This window comes from Emericellopsis atlantica (assembly GCF_019669845.1).
Source record: "Emericellopsis atlantica unplaced genomic scaffold F5Z01scaffold_64, whole genome shotgun sequence".
Taxonomy (NCBI): Eukaryota; Fungi; Ascomycota; class Sordariomycetes; order Hypocreales; family Bionectriaceae; genus Emericellopsis; species Emericellopsis atlantica.
In genome coordinates, this window is record NW_025764766.1 from 1 (window position 1) to 26,778 (window position 26,778).

The window sequence follows — 26,778 nt, forward strand, 5'->3', positions numbered from 1 at the left end:
AGAGCTGGGTCCACTTGCTGAGAGATAAGTGTTTCAACAAATTAAGTCACGCGCAGCTCGAACCTTGAAAGTATCTATTTGGCGATCTAGCTAGTTAGTGCTATGCATATCCACTTGTTCAATTCTGACGCAAGACACTTATCACGAACCATCCACGCTTATAATATCCCGCCTCAGCCAAAATGGTCTTATGTCGGGCGCGACACTACGGTGTTCGAGTCGATCCGAAAGGCGGACAGCGGAATGCGTAGGACCGCAACGTACCGACTGAACAAGGTGCACTGATGTTGTGGCCGTGCGACAGTGGGTTGAGTTGCCATTGTAGAGAATAGTGGGCATATCGATGACGCACAGGGCGCTAAACTACACAAATGTCCGAAGCGCTTCGATGATCTCCTTCTTGGACCTCTCCATACTGGCCTCAGCCGCGCCCGCTGCTTTTCTGCTCTCTTGAACACATTGTAGGCGTTTGTTATCTTGAGCCGCAAGGTTGGAAAGGAAATTTGATATCAAGTGAAGGACTGACTCCCGTCGCTCGATCTCAGGCACAGTCTGAGAACGGATTCTCCGCGACACACGTCGACGAGCCTGCTCCGCTCGGTACTCTCTAGCTTCGCGACGAACAGAGGTAGCACAATGTGAGATGAAGACGACACGTCCGCCAACTGACATGCGTAGCACATCTTCCGGAACCGTGATGTGGCGTTTTGCATGAGCAACATGCACACCAGCCACGCTGTGCGTCCTGGAGGCGATCGATACAATGGGCGATTCCATTAGGCGGGGCATCAAAAAGCCTGATCAACGGTTGACGTGCCGAAAAGGCGCAATCATTTATTAGTACTGCTTGCAGCACTTGGCCAACCAACATTTCGGAAGCATCTAGACGCACTTGGTCACGAGGGCGCTCCCGAAAACTGACGAACACCACATGGCAGAAATCGTGGAGTACATAATATAATGCTCCATGAGGTTCATATGGGTGCGCCACTCGCTTGTGGGCACCACTCGCTTGTGGATTACGTTAGCGGTTGTTGAGCTTTATTAAGCTTAAGAGTTCGCATGAATAAGAAAGTGGATCAGCGCTGACCCCTCATTCAACTCTTGACAGCGATTAATTGAACCCAGCCAATAGGCTTACAAGCCAAGCATGGCTGAACTGCACATCCCATCGCCCGCGCCGCTCTGCAGGAGAAAGCCTGGCGAGACACCCTCGCTAGTTACTTATACGAGGAATACGTTAGAGGTCGCGTGTTTTACTCTTACATCTTGCCTGTTAGTCTACGAGAGTCATTTCTCCTCCGCTGTTATCTGTCCAGCAACGGCTAGCAGACTAGATAAAAGTTCTGTCGCGATGTTGCCCAAGCTTCCACAGACTCTACTAGTCGTGCTCCTGCATGCTGGAGTATACGTGACAGCACAACGCCGGGGTGGCTGGCGCGGCGGCGGTGGAGGGGGAGGAGGCGGCAGCGACGATGATTTCGACGACTATGATGATGATGATGGTGATGGTGGCTCAAGCATCCTCCCACCCCCTATTCCCGACCCAGTACCACAGTGTGACATGGGCAGATGCGCTTGCACCATGGTTGACGAACGTACCGACCAGTATGAGCTTCCGGGGATGTACTACAACGGCACCGTGACCATAACTCACAAACTCGAAGACAGTTCGGTCTGGCTCTTTGAAGACCCGGAAAGGAACCCGTCAGAGGACTACAAGTGGTGTGGGAATTATGATGGCAATACCAAGACTTACGAATACCCGGGTCTCCTGTTCGTTGGCAACACAGGAAACGACTCGGATACAAACCCTATCTTCTGGATCCTGCGCGGCTACCAGCCCGCCAACCAGACAAAGTATCTCGACGATGATGATGAGCCCTACCTCGATGTACGACAGCGTTGGATCCATCTCCGTTCTAGTGACTTTGTCGTGAAGGACGAGTCACGCAAGGGATTGGGAGGCCAATATCGCTACCTCGAAACTGACGCAACTGCCATCTACCGCCAAACAAGCGTCTACTGGCGCACCAACATCACCGAACATTCCGAGGACGATTCCTCTTTCTCCGCGCGGGCCACCTACGACCGCGAACCTCTCCTCACCCAGGAGAGTGGTCAGTTACCTGCCGCCGACATGACCTTTTGGGATCCCGAGGAGGACCATCAAGACACGCGGACAAGCCAGTATGTCACACTGAGTGATGTCTGTGATGCACTGCACCAGACCGTGGACGGTGGCCCGAGTGCACCTCGGAGTCTCATCAGCGAGGGTGGTGGCCACCAGCTCCTGCGCGGTGTTACAACCCCGACGATTTGGATCCCCCTGGGCACCGTGGCGGAAATGTCAGGTATCGGCTCCGAGACGGCCAAATTCGAGCTCAAGCAAGAAGAATGGGAGCGCCTAAGGCCGTATGTCTCCGGACAGAGTGCAAATTGCCGGGACGACTCTGATCAGGAGAAGTTCGAGTACAGTGAATTCTCGCACATGTATCGGCTCGGTCAACCGGACAGCATCTGGAACTTGACGCTGTCTACCTTGTCGCTCTCTTTCGAGGGTCGATTGGTTCAGGAGAACAGCACCGAGATTTCATCCTTTGGAGATGATGGCGTGCCTGTGTTTGGCGCTGAGTATGAGAGGGCGCCGAAAGAAAAAGAAGTAGAAATTCCTTCAAATTCTGGAGATGAAGCAGGTGGCGCGATGCGACTTTTGACGGCTCATCCTTTGCTGGTTCATCTACCGTCGATCCTGGTTGCAATAGGGGTTGTTCATGCTCTAGGGAGTATTTGAACTGTGCAAGCATTTCCATTCTGGCACTCACATATTAAAACGTGTATATAGGGATTGAAGATTCCCATGTTAGATCCATGACTCTTTTCATGTGGTCCTGTTGTGCCCTCCTCCAACTTCTGACATCCTCATCAATTTCCATATCGAAAACTGTCCACCCAGCACATTTAAGCGTCACCCAGACACTTTCATGTCCGCCGTTTTCTCTCTCTGCATGCCTCCTCCAAGCTCGTTGATACCATCTGGAGGCATTTCGTATCGCGCTCCACCGCCAACTTCCTGAGGCTGATAGTAAACATACTGAACCTGCTGCTGCTGGCCCGACGGAACATAGGCTTGTTGAGGACCGAGATATCCATTTGGATAATATCCGACTTGGCCCGGAACTTGCAGCTGTCCGTAAGCTGGGTATTGTCTCACGACCATCACAGGAGGGACGCCTCCCATCCATGGCTGGAGAGTGGTCCACAATCCCTTCTTCTTCAGCACCGATATCGAGAATAGAATAATGACGATGATCGCGAAGTCGATAATGTCCAAGAAGGCATTACCGCCGTATGAGGTTCCGTTGGTACTGGGAATGACAGGCCTATCGGGTAGGATCCACAAGGCAGAAACGACGAGGAGCCACATCCACCGTGAGAAGTTGAGCAGTGCTGCAAAGAGTAAATCGATGGCACACTGCCGACGTCTTGTGTTAGCTGGCCATATGAGAAGCTGGTCATGGACACAGTTGTACGTACAACGCGGGATGGCTCAACCTGGGCGTAGTAGTGCATCACCACAGAGGTATACACCAGAACCCCAATGGCAACAATAAAGTTGAGAACATTATACGCTCCATCAAGGCAGCGCGAAGCTGCGCCTCGAGATACCAAGGACTGCAGATAAGAGAAATCATCTTGACCTGTCAACCCCGTCGATGTCGCATGATAGTTAAAGATGTCATACCACTGCTCGCGCATTATCGTGTTCGCCATAACCGTGTGCGCCAGCGCAAGGACCACAAACACGAAGCCAAGAGACATAGTCAGCCATCTGAGAACCTTTTGGGACGTGGTTCGCTGTCGCTTGAGAGCAAAGAGCAGGCCGTTGGCTGTTTCGATGATTGTCATGGTCAGAAGAACCTGAGCGATGCGCCTGAAGAGGCTTCCTACAGAGGCGGTGCGAGAGTAGACGTTGTGGGCGAGCATGATGGTGTTGCGTCTTGCTCTGTCGTTTGGATCGTCCGGATCAAGACTGTCTGTGTCGCCATGGTTGTAGTCCAGGAACGCTGTTTCTGACAGGGCGAAGTCGGAAGCCGCCACCAGTATCAGGCCACTACCTATACAGTTAGAATCGTCTTAGAGCCTATTAACATCTTTGAAGAACCCCCTTGCGGGGTTTCACCCACTGGGATGCAGAGGGCAAAAGGGCGACTTACGGGACTTCGAAAGCGAAGACGAATTAGAGCCAGACGAAGGCCACGCGGGCTGGATCCTGACGACGCCGAACGGTGCACAGAGCAGCTGATCCGAAACAAAAGAGAACAAAAGCCGTGGCGCCGGCGACTCCAGCGTGAATATAGCACCAGGTCTGCTCAGCCTCGATGTCTTGCCAACTGACGTCCATGCTTGTTCGGCGAGTGACGAAAGGTGGTTAGGCGTGTATACAGATAGGAACGATCACCTCCCCAAAAATTCCGGAGAAAACATGTCCAGTCTTCTTTCGAAGACACTTCTGGTTTTGGTGCTCGGCTTAGCAAGGCACCAGGGGACGACCATATCTTCCAAATGGGGTGCAAGATGAAACGGTTTACCACGCCAAGGACGAAGCTGTCAATTTAAGGAACAGATGCAGCTACGCCAAGAGGAATTTAGCTGGGGACGGGAAGTCTTTGAACCGAATCTTACTCCGTGTACGGAGGACCCCTTTAAAAGTTCTGCGCCGCCAAGCTGCTAGGCTTCAGGGATCAGTAAGCCACTTGGAAATTCCTCCGTCTGAACCACCATCATGAGGTTCCTCGCCCTCTTCGCCGCGACTTCTCCGGCGATCGCCACCTTTTCCAGCCCCCTTCTCCTCAAGCGCCAAGAATACTACTGCCCGCCCAGGCGAGTACGCCGCGCTATTGCATAATGCAGTTGGTTCAGAGTTGCATTAGAGCTGGAATGGCTGTCACATGAATGAGTTGGTGACTATTTTCGAATGCGATCATGCAAGGACCAGGCAGACCCACTGGTAATGCGCCGCCCACACCCACCAGTTGATCCCTGCCCACATGCTCGCCTCTCCCGTTTGCAGGTTCAGGCTGGCTGGCTGACGGACAGACCCCATTAGACTCGAGATTGCCATCCTCCACCAGCTCATCGTGATATATTTTCACCATCACTGCTCTTCTCTCATCCTCCTGCTTGCTTGTCCTACCACAACCCTCTCTACCTTCTGCAGGCCGGAACTTCAAAGTCTACCTTAAATGTCAAGGTCGACCACCACATCAGAGAACCCTGACTCCATCCACTAGGATCGTCTAGGCTTCGTGGTCTCTTTCCTTTTCTCTCTCCTTTAGCAACGGGATGCCATCACACTGAAGAGGATGGCAAGCTTTGACAGGCTGATATACTTGTGACCGACTGCCCACTGTATGCGAACCCAGTCGTATAGCAGCGGATGCTGCGCATCGTTCTCTCAAGGGGTAGAGGGGCCCTCAAAAGGGCCCCAGCAAGGAGTACCCGTACCCCTACGGTAGTAGCAGGTCTGGAGCGACGCCACAGTTCGCTCCCAGCCCCAGGTGCGCGCGAACGCATCGCTAATGTGTGCCCATCACCATGCAGTCTCAGGACGCCCGTAGACGATGAAATCCATCTGCTCAAGCGTGAAGGGCTCCCTCGTCGCAGGTACTGTGTCGAGAGCGAGCTGATCCCGCTGCGCGAGCTCTTAAAGCTTTGCGTCAAACTCGGCGAGACTCGGAAGCTTGCACCACTGCTGCGGGCGGTTATTGTTGCGATTCATGGGCACGAATAACATGTGGGCGGAGCTGGTCTTGTTTCGTTGTCGGTAGGCAGCGCTCTAGGCGCGCTGTCGCGGCTACTTGTGCCGTCCGCAACAAACCAGACGCTACTCGTGCATACTACGGCATGGCGTACGGTCTGATTCCATAGGCGGAACCTAGCGCCCGTAGGTAACACCCGTGCGCCATGAAGCAACTATATAGATCTAACCATCGATCCTTTTATTTAAATAAGGTATTTAACTAGGGCCCCGTAGTCGCTTATCGTCCCGGAGAATCCGTTAGGACTGATTCAATTGACCCTCCTGATTCTGGATATTAGCAAAGGCGGCAGTATCTTACTATAGTTCTTTATAAGGAACCTTACGCTCCTTTGCTTTAATCAATCATTCCTTCCTCTTTATATTTATTTTACCAGTACCTTTGAACTCGGTACCACCATTGCCATTCAAACACAACCCAAGGCCGCGGGCCTGGCGCCCCTGCGGAGCCTGCGGATCGGTTGCTCAGGTGATTCCGTGCCCATTCAGCTCGTTCATCTGAGTGTAGATGCGCTGTGTGGTTGTGTGGTCATTACCCTCCTTTGAGGCTCGTGATAACCTCACATCTTCAGCGACGCGGTTGTCGCTGCAACTTCGGGTCACACAGACGACTCACCCGACTGTAAGGCCCCCTTTGCCGAGGTCCTACCGATACAGCTGATACAGCCGTGATACATTTCCTGCTGCGTTTTCGTTTCCCCCAACACAATAGATTTTGAACCGTCACTCATTCGTCAATTTGCCTACCCCACCATCAGAGCACTTAGCAATCTTAAGGCTAGAGCTTAGAGTAAAAGCTATTATCCTTTCCTGCCCCTTGATAGCCTTTACGGCTATCCCTCTCAATAGCCGTATTACTCAATATAGAATCTATAGTCTAGTGTGACGTTCGGGTCAGACTAGCTACAGGGTAGGTAGATCTGAAGTCGGTTTAACTATGAACTGAGTACACTAGGATGTCGTTGACTTGAGCGGTCGGGTCACAGTCTATGTGCGAGATAGTAGATCTTGCGTAGACGATTGTATTGATAGCTGAGGAGCTGGTAGAGACTGACTATGGTGAAGCGTAGCTTCCTATATACTGCGTGAATGTTGTGTAGTCGACGATAGTCGACTGTCGTCTACGAGCGCCTGTCTGGTGTAGTCGACTGTAGTCGCTGGTCGCCTACAGTCGTCTTCCATGCGTGGTGTGCGGGTGCCGCATGATAGGAGGAAAACGTGGGGGGCACGTGAGAGGCGCATGCGGTCGCATGTTGGGTCGTAACATCTAGAGACTTATTAGTAACTTAGTTCCTAGCTCTTAAGAAGTGATATGGGATAGGGAGATAACCTACTATTAACGTCTTCATACTCTATCTTAATACCGTTAGGCCTTAAGCCAGATGGTAATAGGACCATAGGGTTCGGGGCGCGAGTAGTTAGGGAAGCCGGACCGGAACCGTACTTATCGTTAGTGCAGCACGGACTGGACACATTGGAGGGCACGGAGGTGGTAAATGCGGCGGTAGCCCAGCTCTCATAGCTGGTACCGTTTGAAGGTACTGATGAGTGTGCATTGCCAGCAAAGGGTCCATAGCCCGCCGATGTGTAATCGGGCAGGCTGCCAGGCGGCGGTGGTGGTGGCGCGGTGCAGTCGGCGGACGGATAAGGCGAGGTCCTCGGACTGGCGAGGGTAGCGGGCGTTGAGTAAGACGCAGCAGGCAGATAACTACTCGAGTGGTGCGAGCTTAAGAGACCAACTGGTTCCCGGAGAGAGCGCAGCTCCTCCTTAAGCATGCGGTTTTGGCGAAGAAGCTCCTGGACTGGCTGATCGCGTGAGTGAACACGTCGAAGCTCATCAAGCTCGGCTCCTAGGCGCTCAATGTGCTCCTTAGTGCGGGCGCGGATGGCACGCTGTGCATCCCTGTCGTTGGCGCGTTTGCGAGCGAGCTGTGCAGGGGTGAGCGTCGAGACTGAGCGAGTGCCTGCAAGTGCCAACGTCAATATGTATTATCTCTACGGAATCCGGAGGGAACTAGGAACGGGGGCGAGTACTGACCCTTGCGCTTGGAAACCTTGTTGTGTTCGGCAGACGACAATCGCTGCATGTATGTAGAGGAAATGGCTTTGTTATTAATAGCAAGAGCCGATGTTGGCCGGGAAACGGATTGATTCGACGGGGACGCAGATATGATGCTTGCTGCTGATGTGTGGCGCTGATAAGTCTGGTTGCGAGAGACGAGAAGCTGTGTCACCACGCGCAGAGGAGTCGCAAGTGATGAGACTGTTTCTCGACAGCCGTGTGACTGGCTGGGCGTAGGCAAGTTGGGGTCGAGGGATTTTTTGTGGTTTGGGAGATGTTTAGATACCGTTACACGTTTGTCGTAGCGATATGTATGCGGAACGTAGTAGATGTAGTCGAGCTGAGGTTAGGTCGAGATGTCCCGGTGTTCTTTTCTCCTCTGCGATAGTGTAGGTGAGAGATCTCCATCGCTCCTGCTTGGTCCTGTTGGGAATGGAGATGTTATACAAGGGGCACCCGAATTCGTGCCTTCCTTGCCTTGAGTGCCTACCTTGCTGCTGCTCCCAGCCACAGGGCTCGCATGAAACTTAAAACCAAGGGTATGTCTCTATCGACACAAAGCGGATGGAGGTGTGGGTTCCCTTCCAGTCTTCTCGTGGCATGGTGTGTACTTTGTCGAGGGGTGCAGCTCTTGCGCTGAGGCATTCGGTACGTACCCCAATCACTGGTTTCCTGAGGCTGGGTCAGTCTGTGACCCACCCACACTGGGAGCCTACAGCAGTACAGTAGCTTCGCCTTATAGTGGCACGGGGGACACAGGGAGGGGGGCTTCCGATGAGGCTGAGGGCTCGGCGTTGAGGTGTCTTCATGCAGGCACTACTTATCATGGAGATGTCACCGGGGCCGCGGTTGACACTAGTCCTTTACAGTTTGGCGGATTTAAGAATACCATTTCTCTACGAATCTTTAGCTCTCCACGGATCATCAGCCGTGAATGTAATTAGAAGGAGTATTGCACAATAGCGCAACTATCTAGACTACGTTAGTAGCTTAATTAGTATCTGGTGTCTGTGTTTGTCAGGTAGCTCAAGATTCGCAATTGAGCAACGCCGTCACAGCGTCGTGGCTTCAGAGATTGTCTTGATGACGTTCTAGTTTTGCAATATGAGCGCCTGTGGAGGCAAATTGAGTGCCGATGGCTTTAGCCTCATTTTAAAAGCCGACAATCAACGACGTCGACTACTTCCTGACAACCAGCACATCAACTACTGCGTCTGGACACAGCTAGCAGTAGGTGACACACAATTCGATCATCGTTTCAACCGCTCGTACAACAATCCCAGATCGCGCTACTATCTTAGCACCTACCAAGTAGTGACCCACCTACCCGGAGCCCCTTCTCCGGACCCAGCACGAACAGCACCGATCGTATGCTGCGTTAACGGCAAATGGGAGCCTTTAATCCAGACTTACCGATCGGGGAAAGAAGGAATTCAACCCCTACACTTCCCTTAAACGCAAATTAGGAGCCCGAGATGTTTCATGACGACAACTCCAGAAGAATATGGGTGGCGTCATGGACATTCATGACGCACGACGATGACAATGCGTCTTGAGCATGCTTGTATAAGATATGTAGGATTCGATTCGATCCCTGGGGCTCGTGCTCCCCTGCGAACTTCCCATCCAGATCGCGTACGCTGGGGACGATTATGCCAGAAGGTACACAGGGCTATGCTCGATAGGAGGGTATCCGGATGTCCTTCCAGGTATCTCCTAGTGCTCAGCACCGATGAGTGGCCCGTTTGAAATTGTTTGATTCTGCGGGCGGATCGGGGCCGGCATCGGGCTTCAAGGCGAGGATTGAGCTGGCTTTTGGGCATCAAAAGGATGCTAGTGATGTGTGAATGAGTGGGAGTGCAATATCAAGCTTCGTTCTGGTCATTCCTCCACGAGTTGGCCTCCATGTAGAGCCCTAGTCGGTACCGCCCAGTTGTGACAATGCTGCACGTTTCTCGAGATATGATTCGTCCTCCTGCAGAGGTGCAGCCATCCGTATGCGGGGCCATTACGCGATGTCTGTCGATCCACTCATCGAGTAATCTTAATCGAGTAATCTTAATCTTAGTCGCCGGCGATCGGTTGATCGCCGTGTTATCACAACGGCGGGGTAACTCAGATGAGGTACGTCCGCCCCTCGCCAGCTGATGTGCGTTATGTCCTAGCGATCTTTCTGTCTTTTGCCGACTCATATCATTCTATTGTCGCTAATGTTGGAGAGTTCCCGGGCGCTTCCACAGTGGTGAGACCTCGCCAATTGCTCCTCCTGAGTCTCATGACAACTACAGGGTGTTGCAGGCTATGCGTTAGTTCAACATCATTAACCCTGGGGTTTCAGGCCAACGAGATGGTTATGTGTATAAAAGATCTATAGTGAGAGGGTTATTCCCGGCGAGACCCTGTGATGCTAATTGACGAGCAAAACCTCCACCGGCTCGGTCACTGTCCCTTGTGCGGTACACAAGATCTAGTCATGGGACATACACAATAAAGAGCAGGAGCGCTAGCCAATGTGGTCCTCCTAGAACGCGTTGTCGTTGGAGAGTCCGAAGCTGCATGAGTGTTATAGGCTGAGCGCTCTATGACACGAAGAGCGTAATAAGCGATCTCCAAGAGGAGATGTTTCGAGGGCTTGTCAATGTCATCCACCTCGGGTCCCCATTGATTGTTGGAAGAGCTCCTAGGAACAGTGTTAGCCAGTGTTCAGCTGCAAACGCGGGATGTAGGACCCACATGAACTCGCGATAGAAGATTTATACCGACTAGCTTGCAACCTTCCTCGATATCGAGTCGGAAGAAAGACTGCTCAACGTGACATGCGGCGCCTTATAGCAGTCCTTTCCCATGGTTTGCCACAAACCACAAGCGCATATGTGTATCTCCCATGACGCACTTGGACACTGACTCCACCATTACCGTGAAGCTAATCAAAGAGCAGACTGGATAGCGAAGTTGTCATGCTCCCACGGCGGGTTTAGCATCTATTTCTGGCCGCCGCAACGGTGGCCGGGGCATGTCCTGCATTCGCGGAGCGACCGTTACCATTCATTACTCGACAGAGCGCAGCGCGTTCTCGCGCACGGTATAAATCTCCTGTGCAGTGGCCATGTTGCAGCTTCCTTTTATGATCCCGTTCGAGTAGTTGATCTGTGAGGGCGGTTCTGAGGTTTCCTTGAGAAGCGCACAATATCTCCCCGCGCCGAGCCTCGCGAGACGCAACATCATAGCTCACTCCTGAGAGCTGCTTCGTCCTCAGACTCAAGGTCTTCCTCCGCGAAAAGTCGTATTTATGCCTTTCTCCCTCGAGAATCTCCGGGAGCGGTACCACAATATCTCCCCCGACAAGCTAGGGATACTAGCGGGTTCGTCATTCTCTTGAAACGCTACAACCACCAAGGCAGATGCTTGTAGGAAAGCCCAATCAGGCGAATTGGCTATGCAGCCACTGCTACCGGTCGTTCGCATCGAAGCCAACTCTTGCTACTACTTACAGCCATAGAGAGGATTTAGGAGGAAGATCCATAGGGAAGTCATAAAAGTTGAACACGCGGATATCACTTGGCTCCTGTGAATGTATGAGCGGGGTTCCCATCGCGAGAAATAAAGTTCACATCATTGCTGGCTGAGCAAGAGGCGAATCTGCAATGCACCCTACAAGGAGCCTCGGAGCAGACACCCATTCACCCCCAGTCGGCCGCTGTGAGTTGATGATACTCAATACGCGTATTCACGCCGACGCAACCTTTAGGGATTTGTCATCGAACAGATGCGTCATACTATACACGAGCGGCTTGTTGGGAGTGGTAGGCGCAGACATGACTCGCCACTGTTACACTGCGAGTGTCATGTTGGGCGACGAAAACGGGGAATGGGCACATAAGTTAGTAACACCACGGAAAGGCAAAAAGCCAGGAACGGTGAACCCTCGCATTCCATTAAGTACATCCAGCCCTCTGCATGGTGTTTTCACGGTTCCCTGCCCTGATGCGATCTGTCCATACCTTAGGTGTACTACGTAGGTACGTAGCGCCTACGTCAGTAGATCTGGTCTGCGGTAGATCTGGCATTAGCACGCCGATGCTAGCGGCAGGAGTTCTCCATGGTTATTGGCAGGGATGCAGGGATTGGCAATTGATGGATGGGAAGTCGCAATCTTGACGAGGGCAGGAGGTGGTCAAGCAACGCTAGCTCTTGCAAACTTGCGCATCATAACGGCGCAATGACGGCGGGTGTGGCGCACATAGCGAGTCCCCACGAGTGGGACTAGTGGTAGTAGTAAGTAAGTAGGCAAAGGCCTGGAGAACAGAAATGGCCCTGGCCCGTAAGATTTTGTTAGGACTCGAACTTAAAAAAGATGGGATTGGAATGACGGCACTAGCCACCAGCTAGCCACAGATGCATTATATCAATCGCCATCAGGGCACGGCTTGCGAGATACCTTCCCGCATGTCTGTATGCTTCATACCTGATAGGTTGCGAAGACGGCTATCCGGGGCAATGTGCGCGGAGTGAAATAGAAGTACCTGACAAGGAATACAAGGCAGAGACCTTCGTTGGCCTTGTCCGCCAAACGTCGGCCAGCGCGTGCCTGACGATACACAGTTGGGGAAGAATAATTAGTTCACGGACAGCTTTTTGATGCCAGATCTGCATCAGATCCGATCAGGTCGGCTGCATCGATGAGAAAGGTGGGGGTCCGCGAGACAGACCCCGTCGTTAGTGTACCGTTTAATTTACTAGTATGCATGGAATCCGGATACCGTCCGACCTATGTTCGTCAGGCTACTGCCGTCAACGGTCCTCAGTCCGACGAATATCGCTGCGGAGCGTTAGTCCCGCCTGGCTGCTGCTTTCTCTGCGCCCATGCGAGGTAGCCAAGGCAATGGGACATGTTGGACAATTGCATGTTTGTTTGCTGCTGTTGCTGTTGCGACCGGTGTGCAATAATGCACGTTGCACCAGCCTGGCCAGCCGATTTTTCAGGGCCCCGAAACGGTGGATGTTGCCCATGTTGTATCGGAATTGATATTTCGTTCATCACATCACAAGCAGGCTGTGTTGCGATGGCTGCACCTAGCTGGCCAGTAGCCACCATCGCACGAGGATCACATCCCTTTGATGCTAAGTTGGGATCCAAACTGCCCGGATCGGTCTCTAGCAGCCTTCATGTGAATAGTCGCTGGATCGTCGCCGGCATTAGGTATGATTCTTGGGCGCCATGACCACAATTAGACTTGGTGAGTTTGGGGAATGGCGTCAGAATATCGCTGGGCGCTGGCGCGCGAAAGGGGCTTTTTTTTCTTTTTTTCCCTCTCGACTGTCTGCTCTACGTATTGAGTTTTGCTGCGTGAGTTGGAGGCTGCAACTACAGGACGATGACAGGTCACGGTAGAGGGAATTAGTGGGGGCTAGGCTAGGCTAGAAATTTCCACCTGCGGGGGACCAGATGACCCCGCGCGATAGAATAAGTTGGGCAGAAGCTGCGCTTCAAATTACGTAAAAGTGTCTAATCCTTTTGTCGTATTTTCAATTCCCTCGGAGACTCGGCAAGACATGGGGTGAAAAAGACTTAATGGACAGGAGGATGAGGAGTCTCGTTTGTGTCTTGATAGTTGCACCAGTCACTGTCACAGGAAAGATGGCAGAGTTAGGTCTGCTGCTACCTGGGGTACGAGGCAACGCTAGTCCCAAACCATATATACTCAACGATCTGGTGATAGTCACTACCGCAGTGATGAGATCATCAGCCCATATAGGGCTAGATACTATCCAAGCGACTACATTCACGATAAGGCTCATCAACGGGGAGGCAAGATCTCGAGAGCAAAGGTATAACAGAATAAATAGTCAACTCTGTCCCCTCGAAGGGGGCCTCCGGTGTGCGGGCCTCCGATTATTCCTCCGCGCGACCAGCCCTTCCCAGTTGTATCACGTTTACTCCCTCCACCATGTTTTGCCATCTTGCCGACGAAATCCGACTTAAATCGGTCAAAGAAATCCCTGTCCTGTAATGAAGCGGACCCCACACTCGGGACGAAGAGAAGTCCCCGATATGTTCTAAAATCAAACGCCGAGAAGCAACGCTACCAACGCCGTAGGACTTTGTTCGTGTGCAACGCAATATCGTTCCCGAAGAGGAAAAAAAAATTAAAATAAAAAATTGCACGACTCCGCCCAATGGCCGGCCTGAATTGCTTCATTGACTCTAACAAGCATGCAATCGTCCCACCCGCAGCTGTAAAAAGCGACGCGGGGATCATCATAGACCTCTCGAAGGAGAATAGGTTGGCCTAGGCCGTGGAGACCGCGAGGTCGGTCCCGCGGTGCCAAAAATAACTTGTGAACAGTACTAGAAAATCCGTAAACGTTGTGAAAAATCAACCGAGTGTGTTGGTGCTTTTCGCCCTTCTTGATTTGGGTTGGCCTTCACTCCTGGCTCGACCACACGTTGTCGTTGAGGAAGCTGTCCCACGCAGGCTCCTCGGTGCGGTACTGCCAGTTAGCATCTTCTGCCATGGCGTCGGCAAACATGTTGTCAGCGGGCGGCTGGTCGTACTCGCCGAGCTTCTGGGGCGCAGACATGCCGTCGTAGAAGCCATTCCTCATGGACTGCCAGTTCTGGGCGTAGATGTTCTGGCTGTGAGGGTTGGGCTCCATGTTGGGCATACCCATCAACAGCCTCATCTCGGGAGGCAGATCAGCCGTGAAGATGGACTGCGAATCGTTCCCGGCGTACTGCGGCTGAGGTGCCAACGTCGCCGGCGTCGCCGGCGACGAAGCATCGTGTGTAAGCGTGGGCGAAAACTTGGTGTCAGCGTTGGTCGGCGAAACGGCCGACATGACCGAGCCGTGACGCTCGTGGTTGTGGGTCGGGACTGACAGGAAAGGTTGCTGGTTGAAGGCGGGCGACATGGGAGACTGGAGGTTCTGGGGGTGTGGTGATTGAGGACCTGGCGACTGGACGTTCTGCTGTTGATGCTGCTGCTGTTGCTGTTGCTGTGTGTTTCCTAGGCTCAGCTGGCGTGTAATGTGCTGAGCGTGCACGCCGGCATCAGGGAAGCTCTGCGCAAACAGTCGGTTGATGGGGTTCTCAGCCCAGGCGTCGTTGGAGCGCTGCATGAACTGGGACATGGCCATCTTCTTGGTCATCCAAGCCTCTATCCTGGCGTTGAACTCGGGCGAGCTGGTCTGCATCTGGGGGTCAAGCATGCGCAGCGAGCGTGGCAAATCATCCTCCTCCTCCTTGTACATCTCCTCCCTGCGGACAATCTCCTCGGTGACGCGGAGGCCCTTGCCAGTCCGCTTCTTGTGGATCTCGGACGCCATGCGAGCGGACTGGACTCGCGCCTCGATGCTGCGGTCCTGGCGCCTTGAAGCGGCGACGTACGCACGCTCCTGATTCCCCTCGTGAGAACGCTCGGCCTGGGTTTCAAAAGTGTTGGTGGGCCATATACATATAGTCACGAGCGTTGTGTGCGCGAACCGTGGCAGCACTGCACGAATCGCTGCGTGGTGAGGGTGGATTAGGAAGAGGAGCTGCGCGAACCTTCTTGACACCCGAGGTATCGGGTGCAGAGCTCTTTCTCGCTCCTGCGTCGGTGGCTGGTGCCGCTCTCTTAGGCATGGTGATTGAACTTGTACTTGATGTCGGCTTTGTTTGTTGTTGTGTTAGTGTGACGACGGCGATGATGTCGAGGTACGTTATTCGTGTCTGGATGGGGTAGCTGAATGTGGTGATGTATTGTTGGTGGAGGATGTGTTGGACAGAGGCAAGTTCCTCATTGAGCAATTTGAATGCTACGCTATACCAAGTTGTAACAGGGACAAGGAGCATCAGAAAAATAACAGGGGAGCCGGAAGGGATGGCTAGATATGGGCAAGAGATGGTTTAGTATCCTTTTGGGGTGGGCATCTGGCATCTTGGAACCATGGAGGCATGCATCATGCATGGTTCACGGCATGCGGAAGAATGGGTGGCAGCTGCTAGTCAAAGGCTGATATCAGTACCTAACTACAACCCGACATGTCCGTCCCTGGGCAAACAAAAGCCAGGCTACTTTGCTGAGCCCGATTGCGGGTCGACGATAACTACTACTAACTCGAGGAGAAAAAAGCAAGATACCAATCATTTGCGCGGTAAGGCTCTATGAGGGTTTCCTGTCCAACAAGCAGCGATCGATCTCGATTCAGGGCTCACAGCCATCCCCAGCATGCCAGTACGTACCTTGCCTACCTGGAGAGGGTCCGGAGCCGTCTTTCTCTCTCATTGGACGCGCCCGCAGCAGAGTTTTGAGCGAGTGCCCACGCTGTGGACGGCGGGGACGCCGGCCATTCGCCCTCAGACGGAAACGCGGAAATGCGTGGGCCAAGAGTTCTTGATAGAGAGCACCACCCCCCACTCCTTGGACATATCTCGGCGTTAGGTGCTCGTGCCTGTGTTTCTGATGATGATCAGAACGTGCGTTGTAGGCATGCTGCTCGCGGGGCAGCATGTCCAAGTATCGCCTCTTCATACCTCGTTGGGGACGAACGGTGAGCAAGGTGGTCACCCCAACCAATGTTCGAAAGCAGGCCTACCCTGCGAGCCGGTCAAAGCTGGCCGCAGCCCTTCCCCGATTGCAGGTGAAAACAGGCAACCAACCAACAAGGCTCCTCCTGGATAATGATTATTGAGCAATGAGCAACGAACTACGGATGAGCACGTTTAACCGATCGCAACAAGCATGTTTGCGACCCTAGACGTTCCGCCCTGACGTGAGGATCGGTAAGAGGGCGGAGACCTCAGGCAGACAGACAATGGTTCATCCAAGCAATAAAAGCCAAATGTCCACCTCAGATTTACCCAATCACATGCTGCCATTCCTCGAGTCGCTTCGCCTCTTCACAATCGCCAGCATCCCTACCTCCGGACACGCGTATGAATGAAGAGGGACTGGAGAGGCACTGCTGATCCCATGCCCCCATGCCCCCATGCCATGGATTGCTAGGCGTCTCCCGCTCGCGACGCGATGAAATGAAATGCTCGTGGGTGAACATTGCGGCCAGCCAGCCAGCCAGCCAGCAGAGGAGAGCAGACACAAGTAGCTCAGCGTGCAATGACGCGAAACAACGGGTGCGCAGCGATATTCTGACGCCATCCCCCAAACTCACCGAGTTTAATTTGTGGTCATGGCGCCCAAGAATCATAACTAATGCCGGCGACGATCCAGCGACTATTGAGGTCTATTTCACAAAGCCAGAGCATGCGCTTGGTAGGATGCCAACGAAAGTGAGGGTGGATCTCGATGGCTCTGGACAGATTGCGACTTGCTTCTTCAAGGCTTTTGGGCCAGGAATTACGGGAGGCCCGGTCAACAGGGAACGGAACGCCTACAAGGGAATCTATACGTCTGGTCTCGGTGAAGACGTTCATGTTGGCGGCCTCGTCGGTATAGCTCACGAGCACCAAAGCGACAGCACTGTGGGGCTACTGCTTCGGTACATTGACCACCGCGGGACGCTCTACGACGTGGTGGATGATAACCCGGGGCCGGATTTGAGGAAGAAATGGGCAGCACAGATTGAGAAGGCAGTGGCTGATTCACAAAGTGGGCAGTATCTGGGGGGATGCGAAGCCGGATAATATCCTCATTGACAAAGAGGACAACGCTTGGCTCACCGATTTCGAGGGCGGTTACACTCACGGTTGGGTTGACCCTGATAAGGCAGAAACCGTGGAAGGCGATCTACAAGGACTGCAGCGCATCATGAGGTTCATCTTCGAGGGACCTCAAGCCGATCAATAAGACTTCAAGTCGGAGGACAACCATGGCCACGGACACGAAGCCGGCCTCCTGGACGCAGCGACCTTGGCAGGAGAGACCAATAGTTTGATTCAGCTGCTTCTAGCTAAGTTGGTGATGGCAAGGCAGACTGAGCACAGAACCACGAACCGCTGACTTTGGTTGATATCAGCACCATCCTTGATGGCTGACTTGGGTTGAAGCTGCGTGTTTGGCATCCATAATGAGGTCTAAAGCGATGCCAAGACGGCGAACGGATAGCGGAGTGGAGAAGGGGCTTCGTTGAGTATAAAGCCCCGACTATCTCCCACCGCGTATAGTCTCTCACTCTCGCCATCATTCTGCTAATCCAGCTTACTATCCCGAAGTGCATCCCACATTGGTCTTCACCGAAGTTCCTCTCGCCGAGGCCGCTCAAGGTCAGCAACAAAATCTTTGAGTCAAGAATCTTCAAGCTAAAGCATGAGTAGGCCGCATTCGAGTTTTGCGCAGATCTTAGGCGGATTTCCGTAACGAGGTGGCATTACAAGGACTCGCTAAGGATGATTCACTTTCGTTTGGCCTATTCGTCATTTTTATGGTGCCTATATCACTCCTATTGTTTCTTTACTTGTTTCCGTGGATATTCGGTTGCTAGTTGAGAGGGAAGAGGGGCATGATCTATCACCCGGCTGGCTTTGTGTTGCAACTTCAGTCTCTGCGAGTTCATGACGGGCTACGCGTGCCTGCACGGCGTTGGCGTACTGGGTTGGATTCCATTCCTCGAAGCATCAGCATTTTATTTTCAGGATTCGATTCATTCTTGAAGTGTATGCGGGCTGGGAGGTTGCAATGTTTGCAGGATCACTGTGGAGCGCCGGGCGCACAATGTCGTGGGTACATCGCATGAGCTTTGAACAGGACAAAGAGCCGGACATGGAAACAATGCAAAAGATGGTTTATTAAGAGAAGAAACGACTGAGCACAGCATCTACCTGTGGTTTGTTCACTGGTGCCTCCCGCGCAGATGCAAGTAGAAATATCGGTCTTGTGGCTGAGGCCGATGCGTACAAAAAGGACATACGAGAACTCCTTGAGAATTCCTCAGGCTATTCTCGTGCAAAGGTAGATTCCTCCTTGTCAGTTAGTCGTTAAGCTGACCGCTGATGTCGCTGGTATCTCATAGCCCCACTTTGGCCTCTGGACGAGATGAGAAGATGCTTGGGAAGATATCGGAATGCCGATGTTATTTTGCATCGTAAGTGATAATGACGCGCTTGCCATTGGTGTACTCTGGTTTGCGAGGGTGACTGTTACAAACTCGCTTCGCATAGGGGGCAAGAAGCGTTGCGAACGGCTGCGGCTGTCGCTGATAGGGGGAGATGCAAATGGTTCAAGTGCGGCAGCGTGTACGAAGTACTAGTAGGAGCATCATCCGCCCTGGCTTGCATAGAAAGCGTTTTGTCGCGGAGTTGATGGAATCGGCTCTGCTGCAGGTAGCGCTGGGTTTCCGTAGGAGAGAAGGTCCGAGCATGAAATCGGCACGCATCCGTGTGGATAAACGGGGGCTCAATTGGATGGGGTGGATCCATGCCTTGTCTTGCACATGTCGTGCTATACGTGTCTTGCGCCTGAACCACTGAGGCATGGTGATTGCGTCGATGCACAAACTCTGATGAATATGGTCGCTAAGCCAGCCTTGGTCGCCCCATGCTGACCGAGGCTAACGGAATCGGGGACGCATGGGAGAGAACGGGGCTGTTCAGGGTAAGCTTGTCTCTAGATCTTGGCTCCGTAGTGTTTTTAACGCACCTGCTCCCCCCTGTTGATGATTCAGAGTCTTCCGTTGTCAAGTCAATGACCTCAACTTGCCCCTTCCCAGGACCCAGCAAAGATTGACCCGGGGACTTGTGCATGCTGTGGATATCATGGCTCGGTGATGCAATGGCTTGATGGTGGGCATCGTTGGTCGGTTCGGGATGGTTGGTGTAGATGCATCCGCAATCTTGGATGCGGGCGTTGGCTGTCGCGTCGTCGGGAAGACAGGGGATGAGGAGCAGTTTGCAGTTTTCCAAGCGTCCGGCGCAGGGAGGGCATGAGTAAAGAGCAGCGTGAGGATATTTGAAACTTACTAATGAAAGCAGTGCAGACTTCGAGGTCCGTCACGGCTGCCGGAGCAGCATTTCGTTGTCGAAGGTATCCACGTACCATCTCTGCATGCGGGATACCAGCGCTGTCCAAGTTCCCTACATCGAGTGGCGCAAGGTCCTTAGCACCCAACCATCCCACGGTACTTTTTTCTGGAAAGCCTGAGCCGTTGAAGTAGGCAACCGGAAATTTGCGCTCCGCAGTTGTTGGACCCCCATCTTCGTACCCTCCCGCCCAACTAAACGCCATTGTTCGCTCATCATAGATATAACACGGCGGTATCGCCTTGTTTAGGCCGAGAGATTTCATTGTGCCGCACATGCCGACCTCTCCAAGGTCCTCAGTGGGTAGAACTAAGATAGCCCAGCTTTTCTTTGCTTTGCCTCAAAGTCCACGATACAGCTGACCAGCGCTTGGGTCGGCTAGTGGATCATACTCAGCATGCTTGCGTCGCTTCTGGGTCATCCTCGCAGACTGTCGCTTGTGCTTGCGCTTCTGACACAACACTGTGTGACCAGACGCATTGTTCATAGCCACCAGGCCCTCGTCACAGTTCAAGACCTCGGTACCGAAGTGCTCAATGACCACTTCTGAGTCGCGAGACAGTCGCCCGTGTTGTGCACTACTGAGATGCGCCCCTGCGCGAAGGAATGCCTTGTGTCTAAAGTCGATGTCATGCTCATCGCATCGGAGAATGTACCAACTACTAGGCACTTTTGGGTGCTGCACTAATGTTTTCTTTCTCTGTGCATGGTCGTTGTCGAACACTTCATCAAAATAGACACACCGTCCACTGCTACGGATGCAATCAATCCGTGCCTGTTTTCCTGGTCTAGGCGGCCGGTCTGCATCGCCCTGCTTTCGCTTCTTCAGCTTCGTTCACAAACGTTCCAAGCGACGAAGCCTAGGGGGCGCAACTCACATCTCCGGTCGAAGGAAGGCTCGGCGTGCTATATGGCGGCCCTCTGATTAAAAGGCTGTGCACCGCTCTTTGTATTGGTTGGACACCAATGGCTGTCACCACTTCCAGACAGAAGTCTTGCAGTACTTCGCAAAGTTCTTCATGGGATCTGACGTCGGTTGCCGCAACATTTGCCCTATTTTGACGTCGAGGCTGGTTTTACTGGTTAGTGGCCGAAATAGTATTGCAAAAACGGAATATTGATGGTAGAGTGGAAAGATAAGACACCGTTCTCGCGTACCGAGTGTGGTGATTGGCTGATCTCAAGCTCACGTTGGATTCGGGCGACCGCGTGGGCCGTCGGCTGGAGCATTTGCTGCAATACTCGGGTTTCCAATTTTCGATCAGACATCAGGAGCAGTTTCATAGGTGACACCGTTGCAGCATTGGAAGAATTGAGTTGGGGCGCCCGAACCTACGGGGGCTGCGGCCATTTGTAGCATTGGGCCTTCGACCCGACACATTGGATCGATATCTGATTTGCTGGGTGGCAGGTCGGAACCAACAACACAGTCCATGAAAATGAAAAAGCTCACAGGCAACCTACCATTTCTGACTAGTCACGGGAAACGTGGACGCGTGAGGTCATTGGAGACCGTCAAATTCTAACTGCTCAATACCAGCACCCAGGATTTTTGCACTTGAGCAATAGCTTTTGATGTGATGTAGGATGAAACGTTCGCAATGAACATCCTGCGTACAGTGTGATTCGTGGTGTCACTGAGGGGCAAACCAATACTCGTGCGAGTAGCAGGTACGGCTTGTGCCGCTCGTTCAGGACTCGTAGGCACCAGGGCCGATTTCCACGTTCAGCAGTGATCCACATTGCAGCGAGTTGTCTGTTACACATATCACGTGACATGCCCCAACCTCCGTGCACTTGTGGCTATTCTTAGTGGCAGGAGCATTGCCTGAGATAAAGTCATATAATTCAATACAGGATGCAATTAATATTATCACCGCAGGCAGCAACAAAGAAAATCTGTCTTAGGCACGCCATCTGGCGATGGAACGGAACGCTGAATGCAGCTGCGGGTGCGACTAGGTGATCGAACGCACCAAATTCCCTGCCCTTGATTGGTGTACGAGCCACAATGGGCTGCGACCCGCAACCAAGCGTATTTGACGAAAGTACGGCTCCGTAGAAGATGAAAAAGGTATGATCAACGAAACTACTCTGAGTGCAGAGGAGACAGGCCAGGGTCACAAGTCAGGGGCCCCGGCTAGAGCCATGCTGGAAAAGGAGACGATCAGCCAAGCTAATTGGGGTGTGGAAGAGACAGACCGGGGCTCCTGGTAAGAACCAGTCAGAAGTGGACGTGGCTCACCAAACTCCTTACCGGTCTATTGGAGGGGGCCCAGGCCCCCTGACAAGAACTAGCAAGAATAAATGCGGTCGACAGCTCTTCTTCCTGGCGGGGTGGGGAAGTCCGGGTACCCTGGCAAGGACGCGGTCAAAAGTGGATGTAGTTGACTGCGCTATTCAGGGGTACCTGGAGCTCTTCGATACACCAAGAAAGAGCGCGCTGTCTATTACATCCACTTCTGACTGGGTTCTTGCCATGGGGCCTTGCACAACTCCACTACACCAACAAGGAGTCTCTTGGCCACTTCTGACTAGGTTCTTGCAACGGGCCCTTGAACTTCCCCACTCATCAAGAACAAGCATAGTCGATCACGGCCACTTACTCAGTTTCTGCCAAGGTGATCAGCTACACCTTCATGAGTGGTGGGCAACGCATCAGTCACCCCGGCCACAACTGGATGCCAAACCAATGGCATCAACCACACCCTTCCGAATATGGAAACCGTGAAAAGCACCCTAGCCCGACTGTTGATGATGGAAGCAAAGGTGGACACAAGTGGACGGCCCTTGTAGACGGAGCCGACGAACGCTCCGCGTCCGCCCACATCGCTCGACAGACAAAGCCTCCTTGAGATGAGAGACTTGCAGACGCAATGTCAATTCTGGCGAGATGTGTAGGATTATTGTTTCACATGCTGCTTTGGTAATGAGCAAAATCTCACACTTCATGTTTATCCGCGTTTGACCACTAGCAAGCGCCAAGTCCCCGAAGGCATGGAAGTAGATGACGACGGCACCTCTGCCCCAGCGGAAGAAGAGAAGAAAGACGCGGCGCCGAATGAGGCACCTCAGGAGCGTGGATCCGGTCAACCTGACGAGGCATCAGGAAATCCCAGATCCAAAACGAATGCTGCCGAGCCGCAGTTCAAGGCCGAAGAAGATGATGGTCTTTTCCTAACGGAACACCATACTGGAAAGCAGGCGCACACCGGCGACAACAGTTCTGACGACCTAGAAGAGCTGGGCGACATCGGAAGAATTACCTCCGCGACAAGTATAGTCGACAGTAAGCTGGACATATCCATAAAGGGGCCCTTCGGCAAGTGGTATGCCATTTATCGAGATGGTCCGCGCCAAGCACCATACTACCACATGGGCCGCATGGCTGATGATCAGTTTTCTGAGAGTGGGAAGGAGAACGTGTTTCGTCTTGGAGAATCGGGCTCGGAGCCACGGATTCGTCGAGTCATCGGTTTCGTGGGGTACAAGACATATCATGATTATATTGGCCTGCTCAAAGCCTTGGCCCAGAGGCACTGGCCGGCGGAGAATGGAAGTACGCGAAAGAAGCCGCCCATGATGTTCGTCTGCGTGCAGTGGGAGGATAGAACAACGACCTGGGAGTGGCGAGGAAAGTTAAAGAAGCATTCTCAATTTGGTGGGCAAGCGAAGATAGTAGCCCCAAGAACCATCGAGTACGAGAATGTCGTGCTAGTGGAGGAGGGGGAGAGGATCCACTCCGCGGATTTCGCCTTTGTTGAGACCGCTGCCCAGCTTGCGAAGAGGCACCAGCAATGGATACTGGGACAACGCAAGAGCGAGTCTCGGTCGCTATCTCCGGGCTTGGCGCTTGACACTGTGGAGGTCGAGGGCAAGGATGCCCAGGACGACTAGACGAAGCGAGCTATCTGGGTTGCTGATGGTCAAACTCGCCGACAGTGCGTCGACGCTGCAATTCAGGTGGCGATCGATTACGTAAGATAGTGAGATACAGGGGCAAGGTTTGCTGATTAGTTTGCATGTCTTTGATTTATTTTGATTCGGTAGCTGGACTCCCGGGCGTTAGTACACGTGGGCTGAATCTCATTCTTACTGTTTCTGAACGTTCTCTCGTGATGGATGTGCTGCCCAGGCTTCACGAACATTGATTCATCATATGCTGCATGCCCGGCAAGATACTCCTATAGCAAACGGCCCCTTCTCCATCGAGATCAAGAGCCAAACTCGCGCCTGCCATCACGCTTGACCCGACATCGAGAGCATCAGAAGTGATCACATTTCCATAGATAACCTGTCTCATAACTCGGCTTAACTCACGGAAAGAATGCCCTCCTGCGAGCCGTATATCGTGAACGTGGACGAAGGACCCCTAAACCGCTGCTTCGTACCTGAGACTTTCCGCCACCTTTCTAGTGTCCTTTTAGTTTCTAGGCTCTCCTCCGTACCGTTGGTTTGGTTGCGACTGTGCTCTGAATGATCCCGTCCTGGCTTTTGTTAGATGAGGCATCGCTGGCCTACAACGCGCGACGTACTGGATGCACCCTTGTAGCGAAGTTGCTTCCGCAGCCAGCTCGCGTGCTACGTTCGCAATGCTATGATCATATAAGTATGGGGTCTTTCGAGGAAGGTGGCACTGCGTACTATTCCAAGCGTGTCACAATTTGTTCAAGGCGTCGCTCAGGACAGTCGGGTGTGGTGGCTTGTCTGCTTTTCGTTAGGGGCATGATCTGCACGGGGCATGAAAACTCACAACCGACTGTTGACCATATGCTGGCCGAGATTCGCGCTCGAGGCATGGGTAGCGTAGACTGGGGTGAAATCTTGCTGTTGCTGTGCAGCGTGTCCGCGTGTCGGCGAATGCGCTTGTGGAAAGAGGCCACGTCCCCAGGGCTGATAGCCAGGGTTCGCGCCTGGTACCGAACTATGGAGACCGGTCCCACTACCACCAGGCTCAGACGCCATGGAGCTAACCGTCGTGTAAGGCATGTTCATTGCGACGCAGGATGAGCGATGAGGATATACTAGAAGGGGAGAAAGGATACTGTGAGCGTGCTGGTCCATCCTATGCCGGGAGCTGCGATTTATACACCTCTCTGCGTCCCGATGCTTTGGTTCGGTCAATGTGCGTGCGACCAACAGCCAACAGCATCGACCTGATGGAGTATGGCTGCTCCTCTGGACGGAGACACGCTGCGCGCATCGATATCGCGCACTGGCTCCAGCAAAGCCAGCGCCTGTGTCGGGCCGTTGTCACGGGTGCACTGCCCGCGGACAATCTAATGATTGATATTTACGGTCTCAAGAAGCCTGAGAATGTGAGCGACTCGGATTATGAGATGTACACGAGCGGAGATCCTCGGGCTAAGCGTGCGCTTCCTCGGAGGGGAACAGCTCGTAGCACCTGAGAGGCATCAGCTGTTGGAGATACTATAGCCTAGAGCGCCATTGCCTCACACGTTGGTTTGGTGATGAGGAAATTTCACACTTCTACTCTGTTTGTCCGTATTTGCGACGTTCCCTATTCCTCGCGCCAGCTTTCTTCACAACATTTGTATTCACCTTGGTCATCGCTTGTTATTCTTACGGGCGGCGAGTTGTGACGTTCGGGACTGGACTAGCTACCGGGTAGGTAGTGTAGAAGTCGTTTCTGTTGAAGAGCACCAGGGTGTCAGTAATCGAACAGTTATTCGGCTCACAGTCGAGTGCAGTAGACGTGATCTATGCGTTGACAATTGTATTGATAGCTAGGGAGCTGGGTAGACACGGACTGTGGTGAAGCTGGGATCATTGCGCGAAGCAAATGATACCGCGCAATGATACCCGTGGATCATGGTGTTTTATGGATGACCCTGATATGTTTGGTGGAAAATAATGGGTCATGCGGCATGTCACGTGCAGGCTGCTTGGCGGCGCATGCGGTCGCATGTTGGGTCACGAGTCTTCGTGCGCCCAGCAGTTCGTCCTCGGGTGCCAAATAATATTGGCGTGCGCATTCCAAGGTGCATCCCATGAGCACGTTGGGTAGGAAGGGTAATTCGAGGCTGCCTTGTGAGATGTGGATACTGTATGGCTGAGCGATCACCGTCCAATCGTTGGCTTCTGGCCGAACGCCAGAATCTGTCGCAAGGCGTCACGTCCTGGATAGCACGCGACGACATGCAGTCTGGCCACTTCGGGCCACGAATAGATCGGCCGCTATATCAATGCAGGGTTCTTCTGGTAGCTTTCTCTCCCTGCGACTGCTATCGTCGTACTGTTTATCCGATGCGTCCTGTTTCTAGTGTGTACTCTGACGCTTTTGAACTGGAAGAGGTCGCACGGCAGCTTCTCGGGAGCGCTTATGATGATCATGCCGAAGCGATACGAGCACTCGAAAGCAAACGAGACGCGCTACAGCACCAGCGAAATATTGTACGTTCGTCATGGGCCACTGTGTACCAGTTGCTTGAAAAAACGGCCGATGCCGCTGCCAGTCTATCCCGCTCTCTTAGGGACGCACAAAGATTCATGACTTTGGAGCGCAACAAATGGCTGGCAAACTGCACTGCAATATAGTGCCACTCCAAAAATGGGCATGAGGTTGCTGTAAAGCATAGGCATCGGGCTGAACCGTCTCTCACTTACCACGCAAGATGACCCGAGCATATTGTCGTTTCGACGGCGACGGATTTGTTCTGTTTCTCTCGACAGAGGAGGTTTGCTCAGTATGTGGCTCGGCCAGAAACTCCATGATGAGGATGCAACGCCTGTGCTCTTCCTGCAATAGGTTGGGATTAGTCCTGTGGAGCGGAAATCACCACTGGAATACCGAGGACTGTCTACTGGAGACCTTGCTGGCTTATGAGGAAGACACATGTGGACGTCGTGAAGTTATAGTAGGCCGTACTCCTACAGACAGTCCGAAGATTTCATAAGGGGTACTAGAAGCCAAGTCTCCAC

General features: G+C 52.9%; 10 protein-coding genes across 10 annotated transcripts; 5 read left to right on the plus strand and 5 right to left on the minus strand.

Annotated features, from left to right (window-relative positions):
* The first annotated feature begins 1,197 nt into the window (after positions 1-1,197).
* Positions 1,198-2,903, plus strand: F5Z01DRAFT_669043 (uncharacterized protein). Its single transcript, XM_046264388.1, has 2 exons — positions 1,198-2,779; positions 2,826-2,903. The coding sequence occupies exons 1-2, from the start codon at positions 1,355-1,357 to the stop codon at positions 2,850-2,852; spliced, it is 1,452 nt and encodes a 483-aa protein (XP_046113421.1). The 5' UTR covers positions 1,198-1,354; the 3' UTR covers positions 2,853-2,903.
* Positions 2,904-2,968: 65 nt separating this feature from the next.
* F5Z01DRAFT_754429 (uncharacterized protein) lies at positions 2,969-4,405 on the minus strand (the record flags this gene model as incomplete). The annotated part of the gene is made up of 4 exons (XM_046267108.1): positions 2,969-3,511; positions 3,538-4,136; positions 4,218-4,302; positions 4,400-4,405. 4 exons carry the CDS (start codon positions 4,403-4,405, stop codon positions 2,969-2,971), a joined length of 1,233 nt encoding a protein of 410 aa, XP_046113422.1.
* Positions 4,406-7,114: 2,709 nt separating this feature from the next.
* Positions 7,115-7,910, minus strand: F5Z01DRAFT_754430 (uncharacterized protein; the record flags this gene model as incomplete). Its single annotated transcript, XM_046267109.1, has 2 exons — positions 7,115-7,785; positions 7,860-7,910. Coding segments are annotated over 2 exons (722 nt in total), but the record flags the coding sequence as incomplete, so codon positions are not given.
* Positions 7,911-13,284: 5,374 nt separating this feature from the next.
* Positions 13,285-13,916, plus strand: F5Z01DRAFT_495554 (uncharacterized protein). Its single transcript, XM_046260232.1, has one exon. The coding sequence runs from the start codon at positions 13,456-13,458 to the stop codon at positions 13,864-13,866; it is 411 nt and encodes a 136-aa protein (XP_046113424.1). The 5' UTR covers positions 13,285-13,455; the 3' UTR covers positions 13,867-13,916.
* F5Z01DRAFT_697815 (uncharacterized protein) lies at positions 13,917-15,507 on the minus strand (the record flags this gene model as incomplete). Its single annotated transcript, XM_046266333.1, has 2 exons — positions 13,917-15,305; positions 15,430-15,507. The coding sequence occupies 2 exons, from the start codon at positions 15,505-15,507 to the stop codon at positions 14,310-14,312; spliced, it is 1,074 nt and encodes a 357-aa protein (XP_046113425.1). The 3' UTR covers positions 13,917-14,309.
* A 1,632-nt stretch (positions 15,508-17,139) lies between these two features.
* Positions 17,140-17,668, plus strand: F5Z01DRAFT_678620 (uncharacterized protein; the record flags this gene model as incomplete). The annotated part of the gene is made up of 2 exons (XM_046265459.1): positions 17,140-17,470; positions 17,523-17,668. 2 exons carry the CDS (start codon positions 17,140-17,142, stop codon positions 17,666-17,668), a joined length of 477 nt encoding a protein of 158 aa, XP_046113426.1.
* A 1,708-nt stretch (positions 17,669-19,376) lies between these two features.
* On the minus strand, positions 19,377-20,353 carry F5Z01DRAFT_495611 (uncharacterized protein). Its single transcript, XM_046260234.1, has 2 exons — positions 19,457-20,353; positions 19,377-19,402 (listed from the first exon to the last, which is right to left on the minus strand). The coding sequence occupies exon 1, from the start codon at positions 20,111-20,113 to the stop codon at positions 19,571-19,573; it is 543 nt and encodes a 180-aa protein (XP_046113427.1). The 5' UTR covers positions 20,114-20,353; the 3' UTR covers positions 19,377-19,402; positions 19,457-19,570.
* F5Z01DRAFT_495584 (uncharacterized protein) lies at positions 19,734-21,127 on the minus strand. Its single transcript, XM_046260233.1, has 3 exons — positions 20,995-21,127; positions 20,715-20,906; positions 19,734-20,650 (listed from the first exon to the last, which is right to left on the minus strand). Exons 1-3 carry the CDS (start codon positions 21,118-21,120, stop codon positions 20,177-20,179), a joined length of 792 nt encoding a protein of 263 aa, XP_046113428.1. The 5' UTR covers positions 21,121-21,127; the 3' UTR covers positions 19,734-20,176.
* Positions 21,128-22,833: 1,706 nt separating this feature from the next.
* Positions 22,834-23,733, plus strand: F5Z01DRAFT_678621 (uncharacterized protein; the record flags this gene model as incomplete). Its single annotated transcript, XM_046265460.1, has 1 exon — positions 22,834-23,733. One exon carries the CDS (start codon positions 22,834-22,836, stop codon positions 23,731-23,733), a length of 900 nt encoding a protein of 299 aa, XP_046113429.1.
* A 2,070-nt stretch (positions 23,734-25,803) lies between these two features.
* Positions 25,804-26,627, plus strand: F5Z01DRAFT_495683 (uncharacterized protein). Its single transcript, XM_046260235.1, has 2 exons — positions 25,804-26,424; positions 26,472-26,627. The coding sequence occupies exon 1, from the start codon at positions 25,906-25,908 to the stop codon at positions 26,392-26,394; it is 489 nt and encodes a 162-aa protein (XP_046113430.1). The 5' UTR covers positions 25,804-25,905; the 3' UTR covers positions 26,395-26,424; positions 26,472-26,627.
* Positions 26,628-26,778: the final 151 nt, after the last annotated feature.